Source organism: Hippocampus guttulatus, chromosome 14 (genome assembly GCF_054856545.1).
Source record: "Hippocampus guttulatus isolate MCC_2025c chromosome 14, RoL_Hgut_1.0, whole genome shotgun sequence".
Taxonomy (NCBI): domain Eukaryota; kingdom Metazoa; phylum Chordata; class Actinopteri; order Syngnathiformes; family Syngnathidae; genus Hippocampus; species Hippocampus guttulatus.
Window position 1 is genome coordinate 12,522,838 of NC_141274.1, and position 25,190 is coordinate 12,548,027.

General features: G+C 44.7%; 1 protein-coding gene across 4 annotated transcripts in view; it reads right to left on the reverse strand.

Annotated features, from left to right (window-relative positions):
* Positions 1–297: 297 nt before the first annotated feature.
* Positions 298–25,190, reverse strand: part of fgf12a (fibroblast growth factor 12a) — a 31,971-nt gene continuing 7,078 nt past the window's right edge. For 2 of the 4 annotated variants that reach the window (XM_086128908.1, XM_086128907.1), the window contains exons 2-5: positions 18,800–18,910; positions 14,538–14,641; positions 3,259–3,457; positions 298–2,942 (exon numbers count right to left, since the gene is read on the reverse strand). In XM_086128908.1, the coding sequence (XP_085985034.1) occupies positions 2,827–2,942; positions 3,259–3,457; positions 14,538–14,641; positions 18,800–18,910 (530 nt within the window). In that variant the 3' untranslated portion in view covers positions 298–2,826. Of the gene's footprint in view, positions 2,943–3,258; positions 3,458–14,537; positions 14,642–18,799; positions 18,911–22,340; positions 22,389–23,336; positions 24,312–25,190 lie in introns of those variants that run through there. The other 2 variants (XM_086128905.1, XM_086128906.1) reach the window with 2 other exon arrangements.

A 25,190-nucleotide genomic window follows, 5' to 3' on the forward strand; every position in this document is an offset into this window, starting at 1 on the left:
AGCTTTCGCCCCCCCCCCCCCTCCTCCTCCTCATTCTCTTGGCAGCCGGTACGGAAGGTCTGTTTCCATGACAACGGGAGAATTAAGGCCAGAGGAGGGCCGTTCCAAAATGACACAACGTATTTAGGAGGATAGCGAGGCTGTAAATCACTCCGGGTGAATTGATAGCTGAGGAAAAGGGGATTGGATTTTGGGGGGATGTGAAAAGTCAGAGGCTGACGGATGTAGTCCGACAGTAAGAGACGCACAACAACTGCCAGTCAGCATTTGCGGCAAATAAATCACAGTGGCTTTGGTAACATAATCTTTATTCTGAAACAATTGCTAACTTCATTCAGATTGTGGTTTGTTTGTTTTTTTTTTGTCATCATCAATGCATATTTATTTCAGACAATTCATAGTGCATATATGGGTGTGTTCCAATGCAGTGAAATCTGCAAACGTAAAAGTACAAATTAAAATCACGAACAATGAAAGCCTTTTGCTTCAACCATTCATTCGTCGACAAATCTTTTTTTTTTCTCACAAATGCTCTCAATCTGCTGTCAACAATTAGTACATCCAATGACATGCATCACTTTGCGTCTACATTTGCACCAATATAAACCTCTGTAGAAAATATACTTACGTGTTCATATATATATATATATATATATATATATATATATATATATGCTGGTCGTGCCGCGCCACTTGACTTCCTGTGTTGTCTTATATAAAGCAGCGGAAGTGGAATTAACCATATAAACCTTCCCACATGTCCTCAAGGATACACAACGGGCGCTTACAGACTGTGTCTGCAATTGGCTGTAAGCGTGTTCTCACGTGAATTTAGTCGGGAATTGTACAAAAAAATAAAAGTAAAGACTACATTATGATCAAAGTGGACAATATGCCAGCAACTCTCATTGAAATCTGGTCAAACACCCGCAACAGTATACTTGCCACAAATATGACTTACATGCTGGGCTAAAAAATAAAAAAAAAAGCACGATCATTTCAAGCAGTCCGTTCAAATAGGGTTCATATTATCATTGGAAAAAAAATGCAAATTAAAAAAAAATACCGAAGAATTGCACCTGTATTCTATGACCGTAATTCCCGGGAATCCGGGCCACAATGAAAACAAGTATATTTACGAGGAAAAAGTAATGAGATCCCGAGATTAAAGTCAAGGTGTTAAGAGAAAAGTAAAATAAATAACTTGCTCGCCCTTGGTTGGGAAAGACCGCTTCACTGGACCGACTAACACTTTAGACGCACTAAATGGAGGACAGGGAATAAATTAATGGAACGCAATCAGCATTTACATGGCAGAGCAGCCAGTTCGCTCAACACAAAAACCACTGCAGTTAGTTCATTGGTCACAATGCCAGACGAGGTTGCGCGGATGGGGACTCTGACCGCCACTGACGTTTTCACAATAAAACCTCACCTATTCCTTTCTCTCATTGCATCAAGGTCCATACGGTTATTTCAACCCGAACGTAACAAGTTAAGATTCATGAAGTGCAAATGCATTTTGGGCTGAACGTGTTACTGATGCTGGTCATCCCCCCCCCCACCCCCCACCCTTTTTTTGGAGCAGCTCATCTCAAACATACCGTATTTTCCGCACTAAAAGGTGCACCTACAAGCCTTCCATTTTCTTAAAACCTCACAGCGCGTCTTAAAATCCGATGCGCCTTGTGTATGGTCATTACGGTAATAGTTCGACCCCAAAATGGCTGCTTGCTTGCGACATGCTGACAACGCAGAGTTCAAACTTAAGGCGATCGGTTACGCAGTCCAATACGGAAATAGAGCAGCGGCAAGAGAGTTTAACGTTACCAAGTTGGTTAAGTGAACTGTGTCGCTGCTTTCTTAAATATGTTTTACTGACATCTGGTCGTTCTGTTGGCGTTTCCTTGAGCGTACCTCCATCTAGTGGATGCATTGTAGACTGCGTCTTATAAAGCGGTGCACCCAATGTATGAAAAACATCACAAAATAGGCCATCCATTGAAGGTGCGCCTCATAATCCAGTGCGCCTTTTAGTGTGGAAAATACGATACCGTGGAATATTTCGTTTTCACTTGCTAGTTATAATATCTTAATACCTGCTCGACCCCGCTGTTTATATTGCTTCTGATGCCGCACGCGAGTTGTAGACGCACTGATAGTACACACCTGAGTTAATGACATCCCATCGTAAGCACTCCCGTGACTACATCATCAAATACATTCAGGCAGAGCAGCTCGTGTGATTCAAGATTCACCCACGAGGAAACATTTTGTGTAACTCAGTCCCACAAAGGAATTCTCCTTCTTTCTTTTTTTTAATAAGTTGTTACACTCGCGGTCAGCTTCACAGCACATTGGTGTGTTGATGGATTTGTGATTATTGGCAAATCGAACACAAGATAGCATTTAGAAAATAATCCATATGAAAAGTGAGCACGTATTAAAGCTTTTTTTTTCCGATGGAAATGAGAGATATTTGTTGTGAGGAGAGGACTCTGATCCGTTGCGTATCATAGCTCTTTTTTTGCATAAAATATCAGTCAAGTCCTGATTGGAAATGTTTATAGATATAGATATAACTATATATAGAGAGTGGGTTTTCATCTGTGTCGTAGTAATTCTTCTAAAAGTTTTTTCACAGGCAAGAGTTCAGAGTTTGTCCCGTCTTGTCATGAGGGTATAGTAAGAGCTCCTCGATCGCCATCATGGCGACACGATTTCATCGAGGAAGCAATGGTGCATTCGTTTTGGGGCGGGGCAGAAAGTTTCCTCAGGTCTCCCGTTCAGGCCACGCCCCTCAGCGGAAGCCCCTCCCGTTCATTGCTATGAGGAGTCCTGGTTGACTGCTTTGCCTCCGTTCATGGTGGGAGTCCCTGAGCTCTTACGGGAGCGGTGCTTGTCCTCGATCTCGTGCAGCGACGGCTCGCGGTACATGCAGACTGGAGGGAGATGATCGTGGAAGGAGGAAATGAAGAAACGAGAATGGATGTGTGTTGAAACAAAGTAAAGAGATACATTAGGAACTTGTTAACTACAACAGACTAAAATGATAAGGATTTCATGTTAACAATTTTTTTCAAAATTCATTTCAAGCAAACACTTGGCATGCTGGCATGATAAAATATAATGTGAAGTCCCAACAAGGGCACATTATCAATCGATCTTTAGAATAAACACAGAACTAAGTGAACGGTCGTATTTAATAAGTCATATTTAATGTGATAAAAAGAATTTGTGTGTGTGTGTGTGTGTTACCTTCAATGGGCCTGGGTACAAAGTGAGAAGAAGGTTTGGTCTTCTTCACCCGATTGCCTTTCATGACTTGACCCTCCTTGGTGAGGCCGAGGAACCAGGCCCGGCCCGACTCCTGCTGTCGGTACACAGTGGACGAGTAGATCACGTAGTAGTTCTCGAAAACGGACTCCTTGAATTTGCACTCCGGCGTGAACATTTCCTTTGAGAGCAGAATAACATACAGCACTGTCAATATAATTATCACACATCAATGTGACTTCGCTATGGTCTGAAACGGGAATGGTCCAAATTTGTTCCTCCGCTTCTGAGTACAGCAATAATATTAGTCATTGTAGAGAATCAAGAAAATATTAATGGGAATAATGTTATCTTGTAGGGCGGCCCGGTAGTCCAGTGGTTAGCACGTCGGCTTCACAGTGCAGAGGTACCGGGTTCGATTCCAGCTCCGGCCTCCCTGTGTGGAGTTTGCATGTTCTCCCCGGGCCTGCGTGGGTTTTCTCCGGGTGCTCCGGTTTCCTCCCACATTCCAAAAACATGCATGGCAGGCTGATTGGATGCTCTAAATTGTCCCTAGGTGTGAGTGTGGGCGTGGATGGTTGTTCGTCTCTGTGTGCCCTGCGATTGGCTGGCAACTGATTCAGGGTGTCCCCCGCCTACTGCCCGGAGACGGCTGGGATAGGCTCCAGCACCCCCCGCGACCCTAGTGAGGATCAAGCGGTTCGGAAAATGGATGGATGGATGGATGTTATCTTGTCTGTCTACATTTGCTGCAGCCCCGTTTGTGTTCAGAAGGGTAACAACACTGCCGCATAGATGCTAAAAGTTAGCCCGTGTTGCATCTTCAGAGAGCAGAGGCCCTGTGGTTGCTTGAAATACACCATGTAAAATTCTCTTTGTTTTATGTTTCGTCTGACAGTAACCTTATGCTGAGAGTGGCAATAAATAGCTTGTAGCCTCTTATTTGAAGACGATTTCCTTTTTATATCTGCCGAGCTGCTGCTTGTTCTGAAGCGGGTTGCGTCACCTGTCGCCATACAGCGCTCATACGTCAGGTGGCATGTGAAGGCACCACGTCTAGCTATTTTGACAATTGCTATGTCACAGCTTTTGGTTAAAGGAGATGATGCTAACCACTCCTCCACTGTTACTACCTGAGATAACCCAATGTATATTTAGTTGTGGTCATAGTAGTAGTAGACTAATTAGAATAGAAGTCAATATAAAAGTGGGAAATTCATTTTAAGTGGAAAAAGCACCCGTTTCACTTCCTTGCTCAAAATGGGCTCCCACCCCTTGCATGTCCTTGTGAATTCAAACAGAATGATGCTCTTACTAAGATAACGGGCAACGATGGAAGATTAGTATCGCTCCGCATCATTATCAAAGCGGCACGTCAAAGAGAAAGTCAGCGACGCAGGAAAGATGGGGAGGACGTGACGGCTGTATTCTACATAAATGCCATGACAGAGCGGAGGAGCAAATAAGGATCTATGTTATTCTTGCGTTATCACGGTTTTTGTGTGACCGTGTGTATCTAATTCCCCTCTCTGTATGTATGTCATCCCACCGGTACACGGATTCTACCGTCCTGGCAAACACTTATGGACTCTGGCAACGCATTTGTGGAACTATACAGCGTGTGCTACTTTTGTGTCCAACCAATACCAGGACAGAAGAGCCGTTTGTGTAATGCGGTCAGTTTTTACGGCGCCTTGGCAAAGGTTCAGTCCTGAAAAACTTCTCTTTCACCTTCTCCCGGGAGTTTCCGCCTCATCCTACTCCATCACTACGGCTTTCCCACGCCCTCAGGATGACTCCTAGTCACTGTTCCCACTGTTTCACCATCATCACCCTGACTCTACTTGGCTACGAAATACTCCCAAGTATCCATTCCATAATACCCCCCTAGACACACACACACACACACACACATACAAGAAATAGACCCTGTAAGACATTTTCTAGACTGTTTTACATTTGGGTTGCAGGTGATCCTAGTTACTTTGGGCCAGAGATGGGGTACACCCTGGATTGGTTGCCAGCCTTCTTTTTTTTTTTTTTTGAAAGATCAAATGTATTTTGGATTGGCTGTTACATTTGTTATGGCATTCACAAGCGATACATTTACAATCACAGCAAAACAAGTGACCAAAAAGTCATCCACTCATGAAAACTAGCTGCAGAACCCCAATACAACCACTAACAGCTCAGTCGGTTTCGTCACACCAATCTGTATGCAGTGGCAGCTAAAGCGTCCCTAAAAGACGTGAGTAATTGAATAAAGAAATGTGAGTTTTTGTTTCTTCGTGAGTTTCATGTATAGATGAAACAAGGAATGGTCAAAATTATTGATCAATCTGATGATGGATTTCCAACTGAGCTCTCACTCCAGCCCATTACGAAAAAAAATATCTGAAGGGAGTTATATTTTTGTGTAAATCACTTATTTTTTTCTTTAAAATAATATTTTTATATACAGTATATATACAGTATATACTGTATATATATATATATATATATATATATATATATACTGTATACTGTATATATACAGTGTGTATATATATATATATTTATTTATTTTTTAATTGAGCTAAATAAATGTAGAAGTTGCAGTTTAGGTCTGTTGTTGAAGTCTGGACTTCAGTCTGGTCATTTTGGTTTAGTCTGCCCCCCACTGGCCAGGTATGGCTCCTGCATTTAGAGGTGTGCTCTCCTTGATGGGGTCAAGGGTCAAAAGCAAGATGGCCGCCGGAAGTCAGGTGTGTAGACGGTAAGCTAAGCATGTCAGCAGGCCTGTTGGTTTCAAAAGGTTTTCCAAAGATTTATTTGAAAGCATTTTTGAGGGTTGACATTATTTCAAGCTTGAAAGATCAGTAGAGTTCATTCATTATCAACTCAACTCCCTCTTCAACATCCACAATTTGACTCCTGACCTCCTCGCCTGAACAAAAAAAAAAAGTGAGTAAGTGCATTGAACCTTGAAAATGAGAAGTTCTATTTGTGCAGATGGATGTAGTTCATGCAGAGCAGAGGCGTTGGTTTTATGGAGACTTGTCTCAATTTATAGGGGACATATTATGGAAAATTCACTTTTTAATGGCTTGTATACAAAAAAAAAAAAGTTGGCTATGTAGTGCCTATCCAACCTCGTCAATCTTTTGCTATCTGCCTAGTTCTGGAAATGTGTCTGTGACTGAGCTGTTCTGCACTTCTGACCCATTGCTGTCATCATGGGGCTGATTTAAATAATAACCCCACTACCATGATGGTTCTCCGCCCATGACATGGCAACAGCAGTAGGTTCCGCTTTTGGTGTTGGTGACGCTCGGTGGGGCGGATTTGTGTTTGGTGATGTCCCACACTCTTTCGTTATCTTAAGCAGACACCTTGAAAATGAGTCCAGTTATATTTGTGCAGGTAGCCATAGCCATGCAGAACAGTCGGAATGATTCTACGCAGCCTAATCTCATTTTAAAGCGGGATTTGTGTAGGTGTCGGCGTGTGTGAGAGTGCGCGTTGTGTGCGTGGGTTCGCACTATCTCCGGCAGGTTTCTGTGCCCTTTTTAAAGTCGTCCAATTCCAGCTGGAGGTGGTCATTTATGATGTTGTCGTGCGTGCATGCTGCATGTGCGGTTGTTGATGTGTAAAGCCATAGAAAGTCGAGCTGGTAAAAAAAAAAAAAAAAAACAACACAGGTTGTGGATGTGACTTTGATTTATTTTTTGCCTTTTTTTTAACACCTGTTACATTTGATCAATGATGCACAAGTGATTTAAAAAATGAATATAGGTTTTCAGTTTCACAGTCCATCGTTTAATTCACCGATTCATGTTCGGATTAGCTATTTATTAAGGGTAATGCTGTAAAATAAATGAACTGATAAATAGCTTGGGGATCCAAGTCTGTGATATATTCCTGGTTTAAACTACGTACAGACGAGGCATTCATAACCATGTTTGGGATGGTGCCAAATAATGAGCAGTTTTCCGCGATTTTGATTCCTGACTCATGAAGCCTCAGTGGTGTTTTTGACCACTTGGGGGCAGTACAACAAACTGTGAACACATTCATTCCCATAATTAAATGCAGCAAAAGAAATAAAACTCCATCTCTATTTCGGCGATGAGATAAACTCACCAGCGAATGGCGTTGCTTATCTGTGTGTATTCATCTCATTGGTGTTGCAAAGTGTGAACTAATTAAAAATAAAGGCCGCCATATGTCTTCTAAAGAGAACGTGTGCGTGTGCCTGCGAGTGTGTATGTGTGTGTTTGTGTGTGCGCACGCATTGTGCTCACACAGCATTTCACAGTTCAGCAACAGCTTGAGTCACTGCCCGTTCATTCCGAAAAAGACACAAGTGTGCAAGGCAGGCACCGTAAAAGGACTTTCGGAAGGTGAGGTCACTGAGGTCAGCGCTGTATGGACACCTCTGGTGGGTCAGCAGGGCAAGTTATCGGGGCCTATGCAACAGACCGTCAAACTGCAGAAGTTTCTATCTGGGCTGGGGCTCAGCGGGTCACGTCCTGCCTGTCTGGCGGCGAGTGCATTTGTGTGTGTGTGCGCATGCTCGTCGTGCATGTGTGTGTAAGGCAGACATGACAGCGCACACCATCAGGCCCTTCTTCATCTGTTATGAGCCCAAATCAGGTCAAGAACATTACAGCAGTGCTTCTCAAACTGGGGTCCGCAAGCCGTAATTTGGTGGTGGTGGGAGGGGGCAAAAAATAATGTGCAATAAATGATAATAAAAAGAAAAATCGGCCTTTTCATTGCTGCACTAAGCACAGTTTATATTTAAATATGAAATTTTGATCATCTCAAAATGAAAACAGTCTGGCCGTTCATTATTTAGTGGAAATGTGTTTTTTTGTCTTCTGTATTGATAACCGTTCTTTAACCAAGCAAAAAAAAAAAATCTATTCATTTTTTTTGGCAAGACTTTTCAGTAGGTTATCCGAATAGCAAATTATCCGATCGCCGCAGGTGATCCGGGAGCGGCAATAAACAGAATTGTTCACTGGCGGCCTTACCGCTGCTCGTTGTTACGTTTGTGCCGGCCCCCATTGAGTACTTTTGCACACAATTCAAAGCAAACCAGTCAAACAAGAATAAACTCATCATTTGGGTCACTCAAACTAAGTCAAGGTACCCCTGTATGAAAACAAAATGTCATTTAATTCACTTTAGTGCAGTCAAAATGTTCACTACATAACAATTCCCGTGGCATTTAGGACAACTCGTGTGAAGATATGTTTTAATTGGAATAAGGATAAGATGGAAGTCCTTGGGAAAATGTATCTCCAGTGAAGGATACCCAGACCAAAAAGTTTCAGAAATCCCTGGCAATAAGTCACAAGTATGAAAGCACTTAACTATTCTTCAGGAGCTGTCACACCACAGACAGCCCCCCCTCCCCCAAACTACACAGTCGCAAGGACATCACCCCATGAGTTTGGCTTTGAGTGTGTTCCGTGTGGAGAGAAAAAAAAAGCTCTGGGGAATGATAAGGGCAGAATGTAAGTGACTTTGAAGTCTGACGGCGCACCTTGTTTGCAGATGAGTGAGTGAGGAAAAATGAGGTGAGGTCGCAGTCTCATTAATGAAATCTCCTTCATGGAATTACGTGAAGCGCCGAAGCAGACAATGAAGAGGAATCAACACCCAAAAAAAAAAGAGTGCAGCACACTCGCACTTGCATGCCGAATGCTTCGCCGACCGAGTTGCTTAGTCTGAGAGGAATACATAAGGAAGCATCGTTGTTAGTGCTACAAAATAGATGTGGGCACATACAGCATGCAATACGCTGCATTTGCAGTATATACTTTTTTTTGCAATATTTTTGCAGAGTCAAAGGCTGACCGTTCTGAGGATTCGCCATGATAAAGAGTGTGTGTGCGTGTGTGTATGTGTGTGTGTGTGGGGGGGGGGGATCTGTTAATTGCTGCGCACGGCTTTAATTTACATCCCATATATATTGGACTGAGAATTGGCTGGTACTGCTCACGAATGGCATTAAATGTTTCAACTGGAAGAGAAAGAAAATGTTTAGGGAACAGACTATGGACCGTATGTAAATGTTCAAACATTATTAATTCCCTCTGCAGTTGAATGTCACTATCTCGGGGGTTCTTAGCTGAGGGTTGTGAGATAAAATGTTGAGGGGTGCTGAAGAGTGGATTTGGCAGCTGTGCCCCTCTCTCACACCAAAGCGAATGAGAGGAGTCACTTCTGTTGGTGACGCATCAAGTCAGCTGTGTTCACACCCACAACGGCGCAAACCCGCCATTTTAAACTGTGCCACGTTATATGCGTCTGCAAAAATACCCAAACAAAGTCTAGGCTGCCATTGTGCAGATTTCGACCATGCCTTGCGCCAATTGTGCGCCGATCACAAAAATAGGGACTCTAGTATCTACTTGAGTCTTGGCTGCTATTTTAGTAAATGCAGCAAAAGTGAAACTTGAGTTTCATAGTTTCATTTCATGGGCACAATATATGTTACAGTAAGAAATAAATGTAGCTGGACGATTTAAGTAAAAATGATAAGGAACTCGGAACAGAAGGTATAAAAACTGAATCTGACGATTGCCCAAAATAACGAATTACCCCTCCCCCCCAAATAATTACATGAGTCAAACAAATATGACAATCAATCATCAGATTCATGACCCAACTTTTATTTTCCCTGTTTAATGTTCCCATTTTCTCGATGATTTCACACCTTTATCCGCATGAATTGCGTCTGTGATTATTGAGTGACTTGTGTGAGAGGCGAACGGCGATGTTGTTTGGCAGATGAAGAGTCACGAACAACGGCGAGATGTAATGGATATGAAACGGAGCTGCCAGGAGAACTGTGCTGAACGCACTCAGGAGCCTAATCGGTGTTCGCCACAGGTGTTCTTTGGCTTTGTACGAGGTTGCGGAGCCTTCTGGAAGGAGTTCCATTTGAATTTGAGCCCGAGCCATGAATGTTCCTTGAAAGACTTAGCCGTCAAGAAAATCCCCTACACTGACATGGACTCCCTAAATTGCTCGCTGATATTCCGTCAAGAATTCATGTCAGATATGGTCTCGACTGATATATTCTCTCACACCACGTTTTCCCTCTTACTTCCCACCTTTATGTTTATCTTCCCTCGGTCTCACTCCAAAGAGTCAGCATGCGGTTGCGTGATGACCTTTGCTGACGACCTTCCACAGAAGACTGAGATGATAAATGACACGGAAACCACAAACACGTGCTCGTATCCCACTGGTCAAGGAGGGAAAAAAAGCTGTATGACAAAAATAAAATAGATAAACACAATTAATAAATTAAATAAATAAATACAATTACTAAATAAAATACATAAATAAATATGTGGGGGGGGGGGGGTTAAATCTGAAAGGTTATTTTGGGGATATAAAATTTGTTGCATACTAGGCCCGTAATTTGTCCTCAATAAATGAAGAAGAAAAATAGTTTGAAGCATTTCTCATGAAATCTGAAGATCTCACCGATAGCTTTTTAGACTGAAAACGAAGAATACTGAAGAATGAATTCAATCATCAAACGTGCCCCGAAGCATCAGAGCTGATAAAATATATCAGACAAAGCAGCATTTTGTCGAGGTATTTTGGCTCTAATTTTTTTTTAAACCTTGAACAAAACTTACCCACTCCGTCTAACCTTCCACAACTTTGACTCACTCCCCTTTTTAGGACCTTCAGTGAAGGTTTTACTCTGACGTGTCATTTATTTCTGTGACATAAATAAGAAGCAGTGAATTTCATCCCCCTAGTTAAATAAAACGAATATAGGAGCGGTTAATCTAGATGGATGGATGGTTAGTCCGAGCTCGACGGGTCGCTGGATAGCGATCGATGGTGTAGCCCAGCTCATCGGCAAGGAATAATCCACCACTGTGCAAAAGTCTTGGGCCACTCTCAAGCTGTTGTTTTGCACATGCTGTCACAAGACCTCGAAGCCAGTCGGTAACTGTCCTCCATACATTACGTCGACACAGCCACATACCCAAAATATATATCTATATATTTTTTTCATCAGGTATCCTTTACATAGTCCTTGCATCAACAAAAAGTAAAACATCCCTGAAGTTGTGGTGAGGAATGGAGAATTGCTGCTCGCGACATTTTTTATTTTTTAAATTCAGAAATTCTTCCACTGATGGATGGATGGATAACTTGAGCTACTGTACATAAGACAGCGATGAATAGAGACAGAATGACACAAAGATATGGAGAGAGTTAAGGCTATCGATATGTCATTTGGACAATTATAGAGCTGGACGGATGGAGAGAGAGATGCCTGGATGAGATAACAGTTTGATAGATAGAGAGGGAGTGCTGATTCTTGCTGTACTAGGCAACAGCAAACTAGGTCATATTGAGAAGAATTTATGAATAATGGAAGGGAGTATTTTCATTTTCACACACGCACTAACGGGGCTAAAACACTCCGCACAAGCATTATCAACCGCGCTCACCCACAGCCTCATCAGCAAAAGCCTCAACGGGGCTCGAGCCAATCAACGCCGACCACTTAAACTGATGAACACCGGAGGGGCGGAAAAAAAAAAGTCAGCGACTACCTTAATGGTTTCCCAAATCTCCCGTCGCCACGTCTCGTAAGCAGCAGTGATGGAAGCCTGAGCAAAATAAGAGGATATCCCTCAATAATGATCTCCCAGGAGAGAAACTGCTGTTTACGCGGGGAGATTTTTGGGAAACGGATGAAACAAAACAAGCGCATAGATTGGCGTGGCATGAAGAGCTTGTCAGAGAGAGAACGGCACAGCCAAACAACGAGTTGCATTGAAAGTCAAACGTGAGGGCCGTGTGAGCTATTTATTGATTTATGTGTTTACAGTAGGGCGGGCCGGTGGTCCAGTGGTTAACACGTCAACCTCACAGTACAGAGGTGCAGGGTTCAATTCTGGCTCCGGCTTCCCTGCGTGGAGTTTGCCTGTTCTCCCCGGGCCTGCGTGGGTTTTCTCCAGGTATTCCGGTTTCCTCCCACATTCCAAAAACATGCGTGGCAGGCTGATTGAAAAGTCCAAATTGTCCCTAGGTGTGAGTGTGAGCGCAGATGGTTGATCGTCTGTGAGTGCCCTGCGATTGTCTGGCAAGCGGTTCAGGGTGTCCACCGCCTATTGCCCGAAGGCAGCTGGGTATGGCTCCAGCAGCCCCCGCGACCCTTGTGAGGATGAAGCGGATCAGAAAATGTCGTTAAAGTGATCAAGCAACAGATTTCTAATATTGTTTATTGGAGGACAAATTAATTGATTGCTTGTGTTTATGAACCATATGGGAAGAGGACCTTGGAAAAAAAAGTGCAGAGCTCATCGCAATCACAATACTGAGGGAGGGGGAAAAAAAAAAACACAATCAATTTTTCAAAATCACTCAGCCCTACTAAATTCTCAGACTGCCTCAGTACAACCTGTACTGCTGAATCATTGGCAATCCATATGCTAATTCGGTCCACCTTTGAGCAGCGTACGAGGCGCAGAAGTCCAGCTCTTGCATTCTGCCCACTGATCCGCGCTTATTTCCCATGTTTACCATCCCAGCGACTTTACCAAAGTGTATTTGGCTCATGTATTGTCATTAAAATCCACTTTCTACCGTCACGACAAACAGAAAAAAAAAACAAAAAAACCCCCCACACTCCTTTTTGACAAACATTTCCACTCCATGGCCACAAAGGTCAAAATTGCATTTGCCAGGCCATAAAAAGGATCGTTAAGAGGATGAATGGAGTGTCGTGGCTGTTAGGCTGAAAGCTGCCATTTGACACCAGGGCACCGCTCAGCTTGTAATTCATAAAAATCATGAGGCCGCCGGACACAAATGATGCCTTCATGAACGGGGGGTGCACGTGGGGCACGGTTGACACCACGCGCCCAATTTGGCATCATTTCAATGAATCACATGACGGCCCCGGTGTTATTTAACATTAAGGTGATCACTGTGAGCTTGTTTAGGAGTCTTAAATTATGAATGAAAATCAGTCCAGCCAGATGAGTCACGTTTGCACATCGACGTCCTTGTCCGAACCCGCAAGGGCTCATGAGTCGAGCTCAGATTGGGAACGGATACAAATTTGCTGGACGTTGCGCCGCTAGAGAAAAATGGACGCCATCTGGACCTGTCTCGCTTGTGATAAAACCGCTGCCTTATCGGTACACGCGACCAACACACGCTGGTCTGTCCTTCAAACACCTTATGGCGATTTCAAAAAGAAGTCGGCCAGATGGGATGTGGGGGCGGGAGGCGGGGTCACGCAACCCCCTCGTTCCTTCATTTTCTGTTATTTCCATCCGATTTAAGCGCCACGACGCTGGAAGTTAGTTTATCAGCATGTTAACTCGAGATAAGTTCCCGTGTCTCCTGTCTCTGCGCGTATGCCGCCTTTTCCCTTCCCCTGCGTGTCAAACATTCCAGTGTGTTCCAGGGGCACGTTTTCCGCCTCGCAGTAACTGGCAGCGAAATTAAATTTGACATCCGTGACTCTTTCCACCCCCGCCCGGCGATGGGCTACCCACACTCTCCCCGCGCGCTTCTCGCATCTTAAGAAATCTCTTTTTCGCATGATATTCACTCCCCCGCTTCTGTTCATTTCCGGAACCCGGTTGGAAGAAATATTCCGGTGACGTGGGATTCGGTACGTAAAAAGTAAACGTATCTTTGGCTGATAATAATTCCTGAAATTGAAATTGATGACAAGCGGTACGAACTGCGGATGAATGCAATGGCATCGCAGCCAAGCAATTTCTGAATGTCACACCCAAGTTGCTAATATCCTCCTGGAGTTGCAACAATGTCATAATGTCCATCTTAGTATCCTCAATTCCTTTCTTTTGAGAGCAATTTAGCTTTGCAACAGCGTCCCTCTGCCTGCTCTCAGAAATAAATGACCCCCCCTCCATCCAAATTACGTTCTGTATATCCAGCAGCAACCGAGTGGAACGTTTCTTTTGCGGATAAACTCCACGCTGGGTCCATAAGACCAAAGCCGGGCAATTTGAAACAATGAGTCCTGAACTGGATGTCGAATTAAATGTAAAACATGCGCCATGCTGCCTGATCAACAAAGTGGGAGGATAAGTGGTTCACAACAACACAATAACAGTACATCACAAGGGCTCTTGTGCTAATGCTGGATATTCATCAAAGACGATGGAACAAAACGTGTGCGGAATGCAGAAATGCTGGTCCCACACACACACACACACACACACACACAGAGTGGAAAGTGTGGGTCTTACCGAGCTGTAGAGTATGCCCTCGCCGTTCATGCCGATGTAGAAGCCGCTCTTCACTCCCTGGATGGCCACCACTCTTAGACCCACGGGAATAAGATTAAACAGGGCTGCAGCGGCAAAGTCAGTTGTTGCGGCGGTAGAGACAAAAGGGAAAGAAGAAGAACAATTTAGTTTTCACTTAACTCTCAGAGGCATGAGAATGTCTTGATCCGTCTCTCCGGGCTGCCTTTCTGGCGCTCTGGCAGCAGTTAAGTGAACGGCAAGAAGAAGTGAACAGCAGGGGGGAGGCGCAGCTTCTTGACAGAGGGGCATTCAAGTCAAGGTTTTGGGGAATCTGGCTGTATGGCTCAACGGTCATGTTTGAAGGGTAAATTGAAATGGCTTAGATGGCGCGATTCGACAAGATATGTGCTAATAGGTCGGCCTCTTGTATCAGACAGGATTATTCCGTCAAGTACAAGAATCCCAAAATATCTTACAGTGCAAAATGTGCCGCACAAAAGAATACCCACAAGCTATATACATCAGCACAAACTAACGCAACCGAAAGACAGCACTCGGGCATTCAGCTATTGTGTTTTATCAGACGAAGTCCTGATCAGATTTGACTGACTCTGCAACATAAGCAAAGCGCCTCTGAATCGTGATCGCACTCGGTAATCACTGAATCCCGATCGGTTGGCGCAGCGCCGCACTAAAAAAAACAAAAACAAATCAGAGATGAGCAGAATTTACTGACGTCCGAACAGCGAATCCTGTTCTAACCGCCGCATCATGCGCCGCTGTTAAATCCTCGTAAATCACAGCGAACACGGCCCACGATGACGGCACATTTGAATATTGAAATCCTCGCGGAAGGCACTCGTGAAGATGACCTGAACACTCCTTGAGGATGTTGATCACAGCGAAGATAAGAAAGAAAAAAAAAAAAGGGGTTCTTCGAAATTCTCATTATCCCGGTCGTTGGTTATCTGGAAATGTCACGCTGGAAGCAATTTGCTTCTTGGCCATTCATGAACAGACCTCATAGTCATTGTTATCTCTGTGGCGACAAACTGCGAGGACATGACGATGACTTTCATGGACTTTGCTTTCCGGATGGCGACATATCTCGATGCACTGCAGGTTTCCCTTGTATTGTGTCGATTGGATCGTCCGGCGAGTGTTGATGGGGAAGGAACATCAGATAAGGCTGGCGGGGACGAGGGCGGACGTGCCGACGCAAGGCTGTCCTCCGAGGAGATTCGATTTCGTTCAATAAATATCGACGGCTGCTTAGGACCGTCGATGGTGGAAATGTGCCCCCCCCCCTTGCGCCTCTGACGCAGCGGATTCACACGGGCAACTGTTGTAGTCATGTATATCCTTGAGACAGGCATAGGGGTCCGCTCGCGTCCTAAATCCTGAACTCTCGGTTGACTGAATCGTTGTATTTCTCCCGGCGGCCCTTGGTTACCCTCTATCTTTCTCGCTGCAAACTCCCCCCCTCCACACGACTGCATTTGTCACCCCGACGGCCGGCTGCGCCTCTTGTACTTCTGCGGCGAATCGCGAAAAATGTTCAGTTTTCACACTTATTCCAGCCTTTTCAAAGCACAAATAGACACAAACATTGAGACAAGTAGGTCCGCAAAATAAGGCATCACAGCAAACATCATCTCGTTCACTCCAAGGACGTTCCTGTCCCGCCATTATTCCTAATCCGAAGTTTCTCGACATATACAATCAGATTGATTTTTTTTTTTAATCGATTCTTTTTTTTGTTGAGGTCGCACCTAGTATGCAGGTGGCATCATCCCCCCCCCCCCCCGTATCATCGGTTCTGCGGAAAGCCGCTGAAAATCAATTACAGCTTCTCTGTCTGCTGCTGGGGGTGTCGCAGGTCAGAAAGGAGCACGGTTCAAGGCTAGAGGGCTAATCTATTATTCAAATACACCAGCCACTCAATCAATACATCCGTGCTGGATCTGAATGCAAAAAGTCTTTGTGCTGCTCCAGCACTCTTTTTCCCTCCCGTCCCGTTTTTTTTAATTTTTTTTTTCCTACGTTCAAACCGTCTACGCTTGCAGCACCACATATGGAGAATTATTTATTGGGTACAAACGGAAACGGTGGTATTTTTAGTTTCGCGCCGCTGAATTATTCACCGCAGCCCGTCATCCCTGTGGCCTGACAATCGCCGCTTTCAACAAGCGGATTACCTCGAGGCGGGGAAGCCCTCAACATACTACAAAAACCTCCAGAATACAACAGATGCCCCCTAAACAGAAACCCTTTCCCCTGTGCGGTAATCCTTTTCTGGCCAAACACCCTGCCTCGACAGCAACGTATAATTGTTTCTCACTGAGGGTTGATCCACGTAAAACATCAAAAACATGACACGGGGAGCTTTCTCTGTCCACTAGAAGGCTGCTGGGGTCCAGAAGCTTTGGCAAGATCTTTTGGTTTGCCGTCTGTCTTCGCTCCAGACAGGGAGACCAGTGACATGTGATTGCCCACAGTCACAGCGAGTACGAGAACCGGCATTCTCTGATCTCGACACAATTTTCGGTTGTGGAGCTTTCCTTGAAACTGGCTCAACTGTCGCACAGTGTGCGAGGATCAGCAAATGACTGTTGGTCCTGAGTTTTGCTGTCGATTCAAATTTTGGAGGCGTCGCAATGCTGCGGGCACAACAGCTATTTGAAAATGCATATATGCTTTCACAAAAATCGGGAGTCTGCCAGACTGGATTTGTAGGACTAACAAACGGGGACTCACCAGGATTATCTATTTGTGGAAAAAATATGAAACCGACATAAATTGGACAAAGGAGGTTTCGGCCCAATTCCAGTGACACGCAGTGCAGTACATATACACAGTTTTACAATAACTCTTAAATATATTGATAATTTCATATGTTGCCTGAGGCTAGAAAGCAAAGCATGGAGAGTCTCTGTAATGCAAATGCATTAATGCAGACAAGTGAATGTATCCGTAGATAACTGTCAAGAGCTTCTAAAAAGATCAACTAGCTCCTTTTTGTCCTCTTTTGGCTCCTTTACTTTTTTTTGTCTTGGTGGCAATCCACTTCTCCCTTGAAAATCACACCATGTTTTTGCGATTCAAGAAAAAAAATAAAACTATTGCGTATTGTATGACGGACCTCAGATCCGGCCTGGCTTGGATGTTCACTGAACTGCAGTTTCAAGAAATATGCTTTTTACAATTTACAATTTTTAGGGCGCAATACTTGTATGGCATACTTTTCCCCCAAAATTCTAGCTGTCCAAAATCACACAATCTTGACGATATTTGAATGTTGACAGTTTGCGTTTCCCTCGGAGGAGAAAGGGTGTGAGAGCCGTGCAGTGGTGCGGAAGAGAGGAAACTGCTCATGAAATACAACCATTACAAAAAGCTTACAGAGTAACCTTTACAGCAATACTCCCGTGTAAGATTTTGAATTGTTGCAGGGAGGAAACCGCTGCCATCATCACACATGCCCCCAAAGAATTATGATGGAATAAGTCAGAGGAGAAACAGGGATGCAACAGTGATGCAACAGTCCATTATACCAGCGGCCACCAAACCTTTTTTGCCCCACGGACTGGTTTAATGTCAGACAATATTTTCAGGGACCGGCCTTTAAGATGTGGCGGATAAATACAACAAAATAATATGGTATGACCTGCATTGAAAACTGTGGTATTTTCGTAACATAATAATAAACACGAATCATGACACGGGAACGTCCTATCTGGCCGCAACACTCTTGTCATTACGGTAATTTTTAAATGTGCCTTCAAAATAAAATACACCGCAAATACAAAATGTATGAAAAATACAACTCACCATCGCTGCATATTGAGTGGGCTTTGTGCGTGGGAATCTCCCGTTGAGATATGTGTGTGTGTATATATATATTGTAGATGGATGTAACAGAGAATCCCGTATTTTTTCAAAAGAAAACATATTTGAGATTCCGAAATCAATAAAATGGAAGTAATGGAAGTTCTTTATTCTTTCTGTGCGGACCGGTGCCGAATGACCCACGGACCGGTGCCGGTCCGCAGCCCGGGGCTTGGGGACCACTGCATTACACAGTTCACATTGTTTAAAACACATACAGGTGGCAAGTAAGTGATTTTTTTTAAGGATTGGATTTTAGTTCACCGACGAAACTAGCCAGCTTGTGATGACGGTAGAAGGAGTTGCAGAAAATGACAAATATGTGGGCCTTTGCTTATTTGTTCTGAAAAAAATGATGCGAAGGCACAACTCACTGTTGTCGCTGTTCTCGTCCTTGCTGCCATCAATGGTTCCGTCCGGCTTCATCTGCAGGTAGAAGCCCTGCTGGCTGAACAGTCGTGTCACGATGCCTTTCAGCTGTGGCTCTGCAACACGCACGCACGCACGCCCGCACGCACACAACACACATTGGGCCAGGCCACAACCCACCCGGGCCCAGCAAGATCATGTCAGACCAAAAAAATTTTTTAATCACTTTAACAAAAAAATAAATAAATAAAAAGAGATATATCATTTGTAGTGAAGGCACTAAAAAAGAGAATGTGTTCCGAGTACATTTAACGGAAATACAATCACAATCCACCCTCGTACTTACTTGGACCTTACCGACTGACTGCTCACCAATAACGAATTGAATTGTAACGAGAAGACGTTTGTTGCGCCCCGCGGTAATGGAACTTCCCCCGGACAGAAATTACAGCATCCATGCGTGCACATTTTATCATTAAAGCAGCTCCTTAAAAGGGAGATTCAACAAGCAGGTTGGACGGGCAGATTCTGACGACGCTAGTTCTTAATCCAAAGTTTCCAGAGTATTGGGGGGGGGGGGGTTCTCATGACAATAACCTTGACTGACCTCTAACTCTGAGGCTGTGTCATCTGGTGCCTTGCCAGGGTGCTGCTGGAAATGCTCAACGCTTCACGGGGGGAGGGGGATGACGATCGGGTTAAATACCCACTGGGTGTCTCGCAATGCCGGGTAGGGGGGGGGGCGGATGTGTGAGAAAACGAACAGCCCTGTTTGATCAGGCTTGAGGCTCGTAATGAAATTTGTTTGGTTAATTTTTTTTATTTACAATATATGAGCCTTTCAGGGGTTGGAGGCAAAGCGACAGACAAAACAAATCATTTTGTATTCTCCGGCTGACAAAGGGAACAAATTATGCAGTTTGTCACGGCAGGTTTGTGGAAGATCTGCGAACATTTGCACTTATTTAACGCCAGGCTGTGTCACGCACAGGAATGAGGGATGGCATGCATAAGTGGACCGCGTAAGCCTCAAATCACGTTCTGCCAACAAAACAAAAAAAAAAGGGGGGCAGAATGCTGAAAAGTAAAATAATTGGAGAAGCGCAAAAAGATAATTCCAATGTATGGAAGAAAGCCTTTGGGGAAGGCGACTATTGAAATGTCTGTGGAGCAGTATTCCGAGTTCCGGGTATCTTATGTTACATCATCTCAAAATGTCCATTTGAGCAACACGTTGCGGGAAAAATATCTGTGATCTGAGTCCAAGCCTAATTGTCCTGCAAAGTCAGAAGAAACTTAGAGGTCGATCCTTTTGAGGGAAGCAACACATAGCCCCCCTGTTTCGTTTTTCTTTTTTAACTACATCTCTCGAGGGGTGAACACGTTTTTTTTTTCCCCCCTCAACTTTTATGTCGAGCTGATGTCAGCTCATCGTGGACCATCTGCTGCAGGCACAGCAGGCCCATGAAGAAGAGGGATGTTGCAAGGGACCCTATTAGGTTAAAAAAAAAAAAGGTGGATGCAGCCACTGTGACCTCATCCTATGGTTTCCGAAGGACGGTGACGATACACTGGAGTTAAAATGTAATCTAGATTTCTGGATCAAGACACACAGACTTTGAATTTTTTCCATTTTCCATACCGCTTATTGTCACTAAGGTTGTGATTATAAAATAATATCTATTATATGAATTTGTTATATCACTATATTATTTTTATTATGCCTATAACAGGGATGGGCAAATGGCAGCTATCAATCGGAGTCCACTTTTTTTTTTTAATTTTAATTTTTTGTCCACAAAAAAAATGTTCACAATAGCTGAGCAGTCTGAAGTTGTAGTAACAGTGTTCACCACAAGATGGCAGACAATGCTCAGCAGTGCATCCAACTCCAAAGCTGTTAGTTGTGCATCAGAAGAGGAAGAGAGAGCGTGCCCTGGCTTTTCGCTAGGACCCGCATGAGATTAGCAAAACGGCATCGCTCCGGTAAAACGGGAAGCAGATGATATGTTCACCAAATGTAAACGCAAACCAATTAGCCATGGAAGATTTCACGCTAATTCGCCACTACAGCGCCGATCTCAACAGCAATTTTTGTTTCCTCCACAAAAACCTTTTGACAGTCCATTTATAGTGCATGGGGTATTCCTTAATTTGCGTCCTGCAAAAACATGGATGTATTTATTGCTTAATGTTACAAACTCTTATGATGGCTTGTAGAAGCGGCTGGTGTGAGCGACGGCGGACTCGCCGTGCAAAAGGGACCCGTCGGTGACCAACTACACATTGACCAGGTAAGCGATTCGTACTATAAATGTAAAATAGTAATAATAATAATGACTTACAATAATTTTGGTAGCACCGTGAGTTCATTTAGACAGCCAAACTTTGGAAGGGGCATGTCATAAATCTGCCATTTCAACAGTGCGACACGTTTGTGTTTTAGAGTGTCACAATTTTCAGTTTTGATACTGTATACATCACGTTTATTTCATGTGCAAGGATATTCAGTTTGGCACGACAGCTCTGCTCTGGTTGTGCTTCGTTGCGTGGTCTCCAGCTCAACACTGTTTTCCATCGGGGGAACTTGTCAATCACTATAGCCACACCCCTGATTTTTTTGTTTTCCTACTGACTGTAAAACAATGCTGTTTGAAAGCTCAGACCACGGCCAATAATACAAATATTACAAATTATATATTCTATGGCTTTTTTTCAGAAAATGAACTAACTGAATTTTAAAGTGAAATACAGTATATGTTCATCTTTCACTGCAGTAGGCATCGCCAAACATTCGTCACACCATAAGAGGAACAATAGGACGGCGTTTTATCGACAGGGTGCCCCAAAAGTCACCCCACACTTGTTTTGTTTCTATTTCTGGGATCATTCAGACCAGTGTGAAACATTCCTGGGACGAGCCCTACGAGTGTACGGTCCAAACCCAAATTCCTTCAACACACAACAGTGTAATGGTTGCCATCGTGTGTATGTGTATCGTGTGATGGCTGATAGCAGCCAGTATAAAAAGGTCATACAAGTACTTCATACTAAACAGGACAAGACATTTAGGCACGCTGACAAATGGTGTCATGGCCGTGAAATGGTGAATGACCACCTGTTCTAATAGCGGCGGAAGAGGGGGTGGGGGGGGGACATACACCATATTCATCAACACCAATGTACACCTTCACTAGAGCTTGACACACACACACACAATATTTACAGACTTCGGAGGACGGCCGAGGGTTTGATCCAACACTGACCAAAAAATAAAAATAAAAAGAAGCAGAACTCAAATGAGGAGGCAGAGCCAAACCGTTTTTGAAAGACAGCCACACAGAAATGAGAGGACAAAAAAAAAACGTTAGCAATCAGACAGGTGTTGAGGCCCAACGGAGGCCCCCCCCCTTTCCTCTGTGTCCCTCCCCACCACCCCCACCGAGCTCAAAAAAGAGGAGGGGGGGGGGGTTGTCGACATGGGCGCAAGATGGGGTGGAGACGAGAAGAAACACAGCACACACGGATGGAGGCTGAGCTACTGACCTAGCCTGCAGCCCTTATGGGACACCTGTGGAGGTTTCGAGGGTGCATCTTACGAAGTAGAGGGGGGGTGTGGTTGGGACAGAAGGAGAAACAGTCTTTTAAAACAGGCAGATTTGATTTCTTTATTTAAAAAAAAAAAAAGAGTCCAGTGAATCGATTTGTATCAGCGAAAATACGTCAAGGCATCAGTAGGCGGGGTTGACATTCATCGCCGCCTTACAATGTTATGTCATTTCCAAAAGTTACCTACCTGCCAACTAAATGTTCTCAACTGGCAAATTTATGGCAGCGCAATTGCTTATTGGCTCGGATCCATACGAGGTTTGAATCGGTCCGCTTGTCTGTCTGCGGGACTCTCCCATCATAACTACCTGGGGGGTGACTTACATCATTGTGCGCCAACACGGAACTACTGTGAGGCATCACTAAAAGCGGAGTAGCTCTTCATCACAGAGACCATCCCCTCCACTGCAGTCATGCTCCCACACTCTCCGCAATAAACGTTTACCATTAAAACATTTCATCTGAAAAGAGGCTCGTGGTGCACTGCGGTGCAACTTATCCCCCTCCTCTGGAAAACCCCAATCAGCATTCATTTAGAATTAGAGCTTTGAGGGTTTGGGGGGGGGGGGATTCTCGTTGTTCACCTTCACGACGGAAAACTCCTCGCGCATTCTGATCAGGGCAACGGGGGTGACGTCACAGCCGAGACATGCTCGACACATCAGGAAGGGAGACGACATCCGAAAGGAACAGGTGGATTTTTTTTTTTTTGTTCCGTGGAGAAATTCTACCTTCTGAGGGTCTTTTGGGAGCCAATGACTGCAGCACAAAGCCTCTGCTGCTCTGAAGGGGAGCGGGGAGGGTTTGGGCTGGGTTCAGCTGGGAAGTGGGGGGGGGGGCCCTGGGGGGGCTGAGGGTTCCGTTCGCACACATTGCGCGCATCGGCGTGGCGGTGAACGGCGGGGTGTGTATTGGTCCGAGCACTGCACTGACCTGGTCGCCGGCGCGCGGGTCTTTTCTTGCCGCTGCAGAAGCGCACTTTGCTGAAGACCCCCAAAAAATGCCGCTCGCACAGCGAGCGGGGGTCTTTGCTGGGGCTGGGGCGACGCTTGGAGGTGGACACCCGGTCGCTGTTCGACTCTCTCGCCTGGCGCTTCTGGCGGATCAGAGAGCTGGCGATCGCGGCCATCTCCCCGTAACCGGATCAAAAAAAAAAAATAAACACCCAAGAGTCCGGTGCGGCTGAGAGGGGAAGCTGGTGCAGATATGTAATGAAAAAAAAACCCCCACAAAAGAGGGGGAGGGAGGCAGTGGATTCTGAGTATCGAACAGACGCTTCAATCAAATGTCATGCTGATGAGGAACTCTGGGTCCGGAACATCATTGAGATTCCAGTTGCATCTTCAGGCAATATGGAAGAACTTTGTTGCACCGTCGGGACTTGCTATCAATCAACCCACCGGAGCGTGCACATACACCTCCAACAGTCTTGATAAGTTGCGTGTCATTGGAGAGGTTCTGCCTTCCGCTCTGCCGAAATCCTTCCTCACCTTCAGGGCTTCTTTTTTTTAGCAATTCTTCATATGGACTGCAAAAAAAAAAGAAAAAAGAAAAAAAAAGAAAATTTCCCTTCAGGTGTTTAATCCCCCGCACATGACTGTGCACGGCGGTGCTGTGCAAGGATCCCAGATGAGCCCGTGCATGCACGCTGCACGCTCTGGTTTTGACAATGGCACCTCTCGATGCAACGGGGAGTGAGGGTGGGGAGGAGAAAAAAAAGGGCTGGGGATTGGCAGTAAAGGCTGCTGCAGAGATGTGATAGAAGCTTGCAAGGTGGGTGGGGGGGGGGGTCGTATCAAAAGCAACAATTAGTTTCAGGGGAGCGCAAAATAAAAGAGTGGCATTATTCCTCGGTATGTCTCGTTGCGCGGATGCTGTGGGTTTGCTCCGACGCCGACAAAGTGAACGCTCCGTAGACCGCCTCACCCCCCCCCCTCCTGCTCCTCCTCCTTCTCCCCACTCTCCCTTTCTCTCCAACTCTCTTAACGCAATCATACGTGAGTGTATTAGGAATTCTCAAAGCCATGCAATGAGAGCGCTGGTATGGAAAATGTGAATAAATAAGAAGAAGACAAAAAAAGGAAGCGGGAGGAGCGTGCTGCTAAATGACTCACTATTGCTCCGTTTGGATAAATGTTCATTACAAACTCTTGTATGTCAGGGATTGGAGCAGCCTTCAGCATTTAAAGAGGAAGTCAACCCGAAAATGTTCTTTTCAGTAGTATGTTGTATGCGCCTCCACTAGTCTCAACACGGCATTCTGATTCATATTGCCTTTGTGGAATATGAGTTAAGCAGCAAAATCCACCCGTTTTTAGCTATCTCAGTGGGCGGCCATTTTGCAAGTTGCTGTCAACTGAAAACCACATCACAGTTGCTCAGGTAGCGACCAATCACGGCTCACCAGTTTTTTTAAGCTGAGCTTTGAACAACTGTGGTGATTTTTTTTTTTTTCGGTTGACAGCAACGGCCAATGGCCGCCCGCTGACATGGCTAAAAATGGGTGTATTTTGCTGCTTAACTCATATTCCACAAACACAATATTAAACAAAATGCCGTGTTTGGACGACTGGGGCTGCATGGAACTTATTATTGTCAAGAAAATTTGGGGGCTGACTTCTCATTTAAATTGCCAATTCCTGATGCAGCAAGTAGTGACCCTGGAGTTGTGGTACGAGAACTGGTTTTAAGAGTTTCACAAGCTCCAACTATCAGTGAGACCAAGACAATGACAGTGCGTGCGTGCGTGTGTGCGTGTGTGTGCGCGCGTCAGCATCTCCACCAACA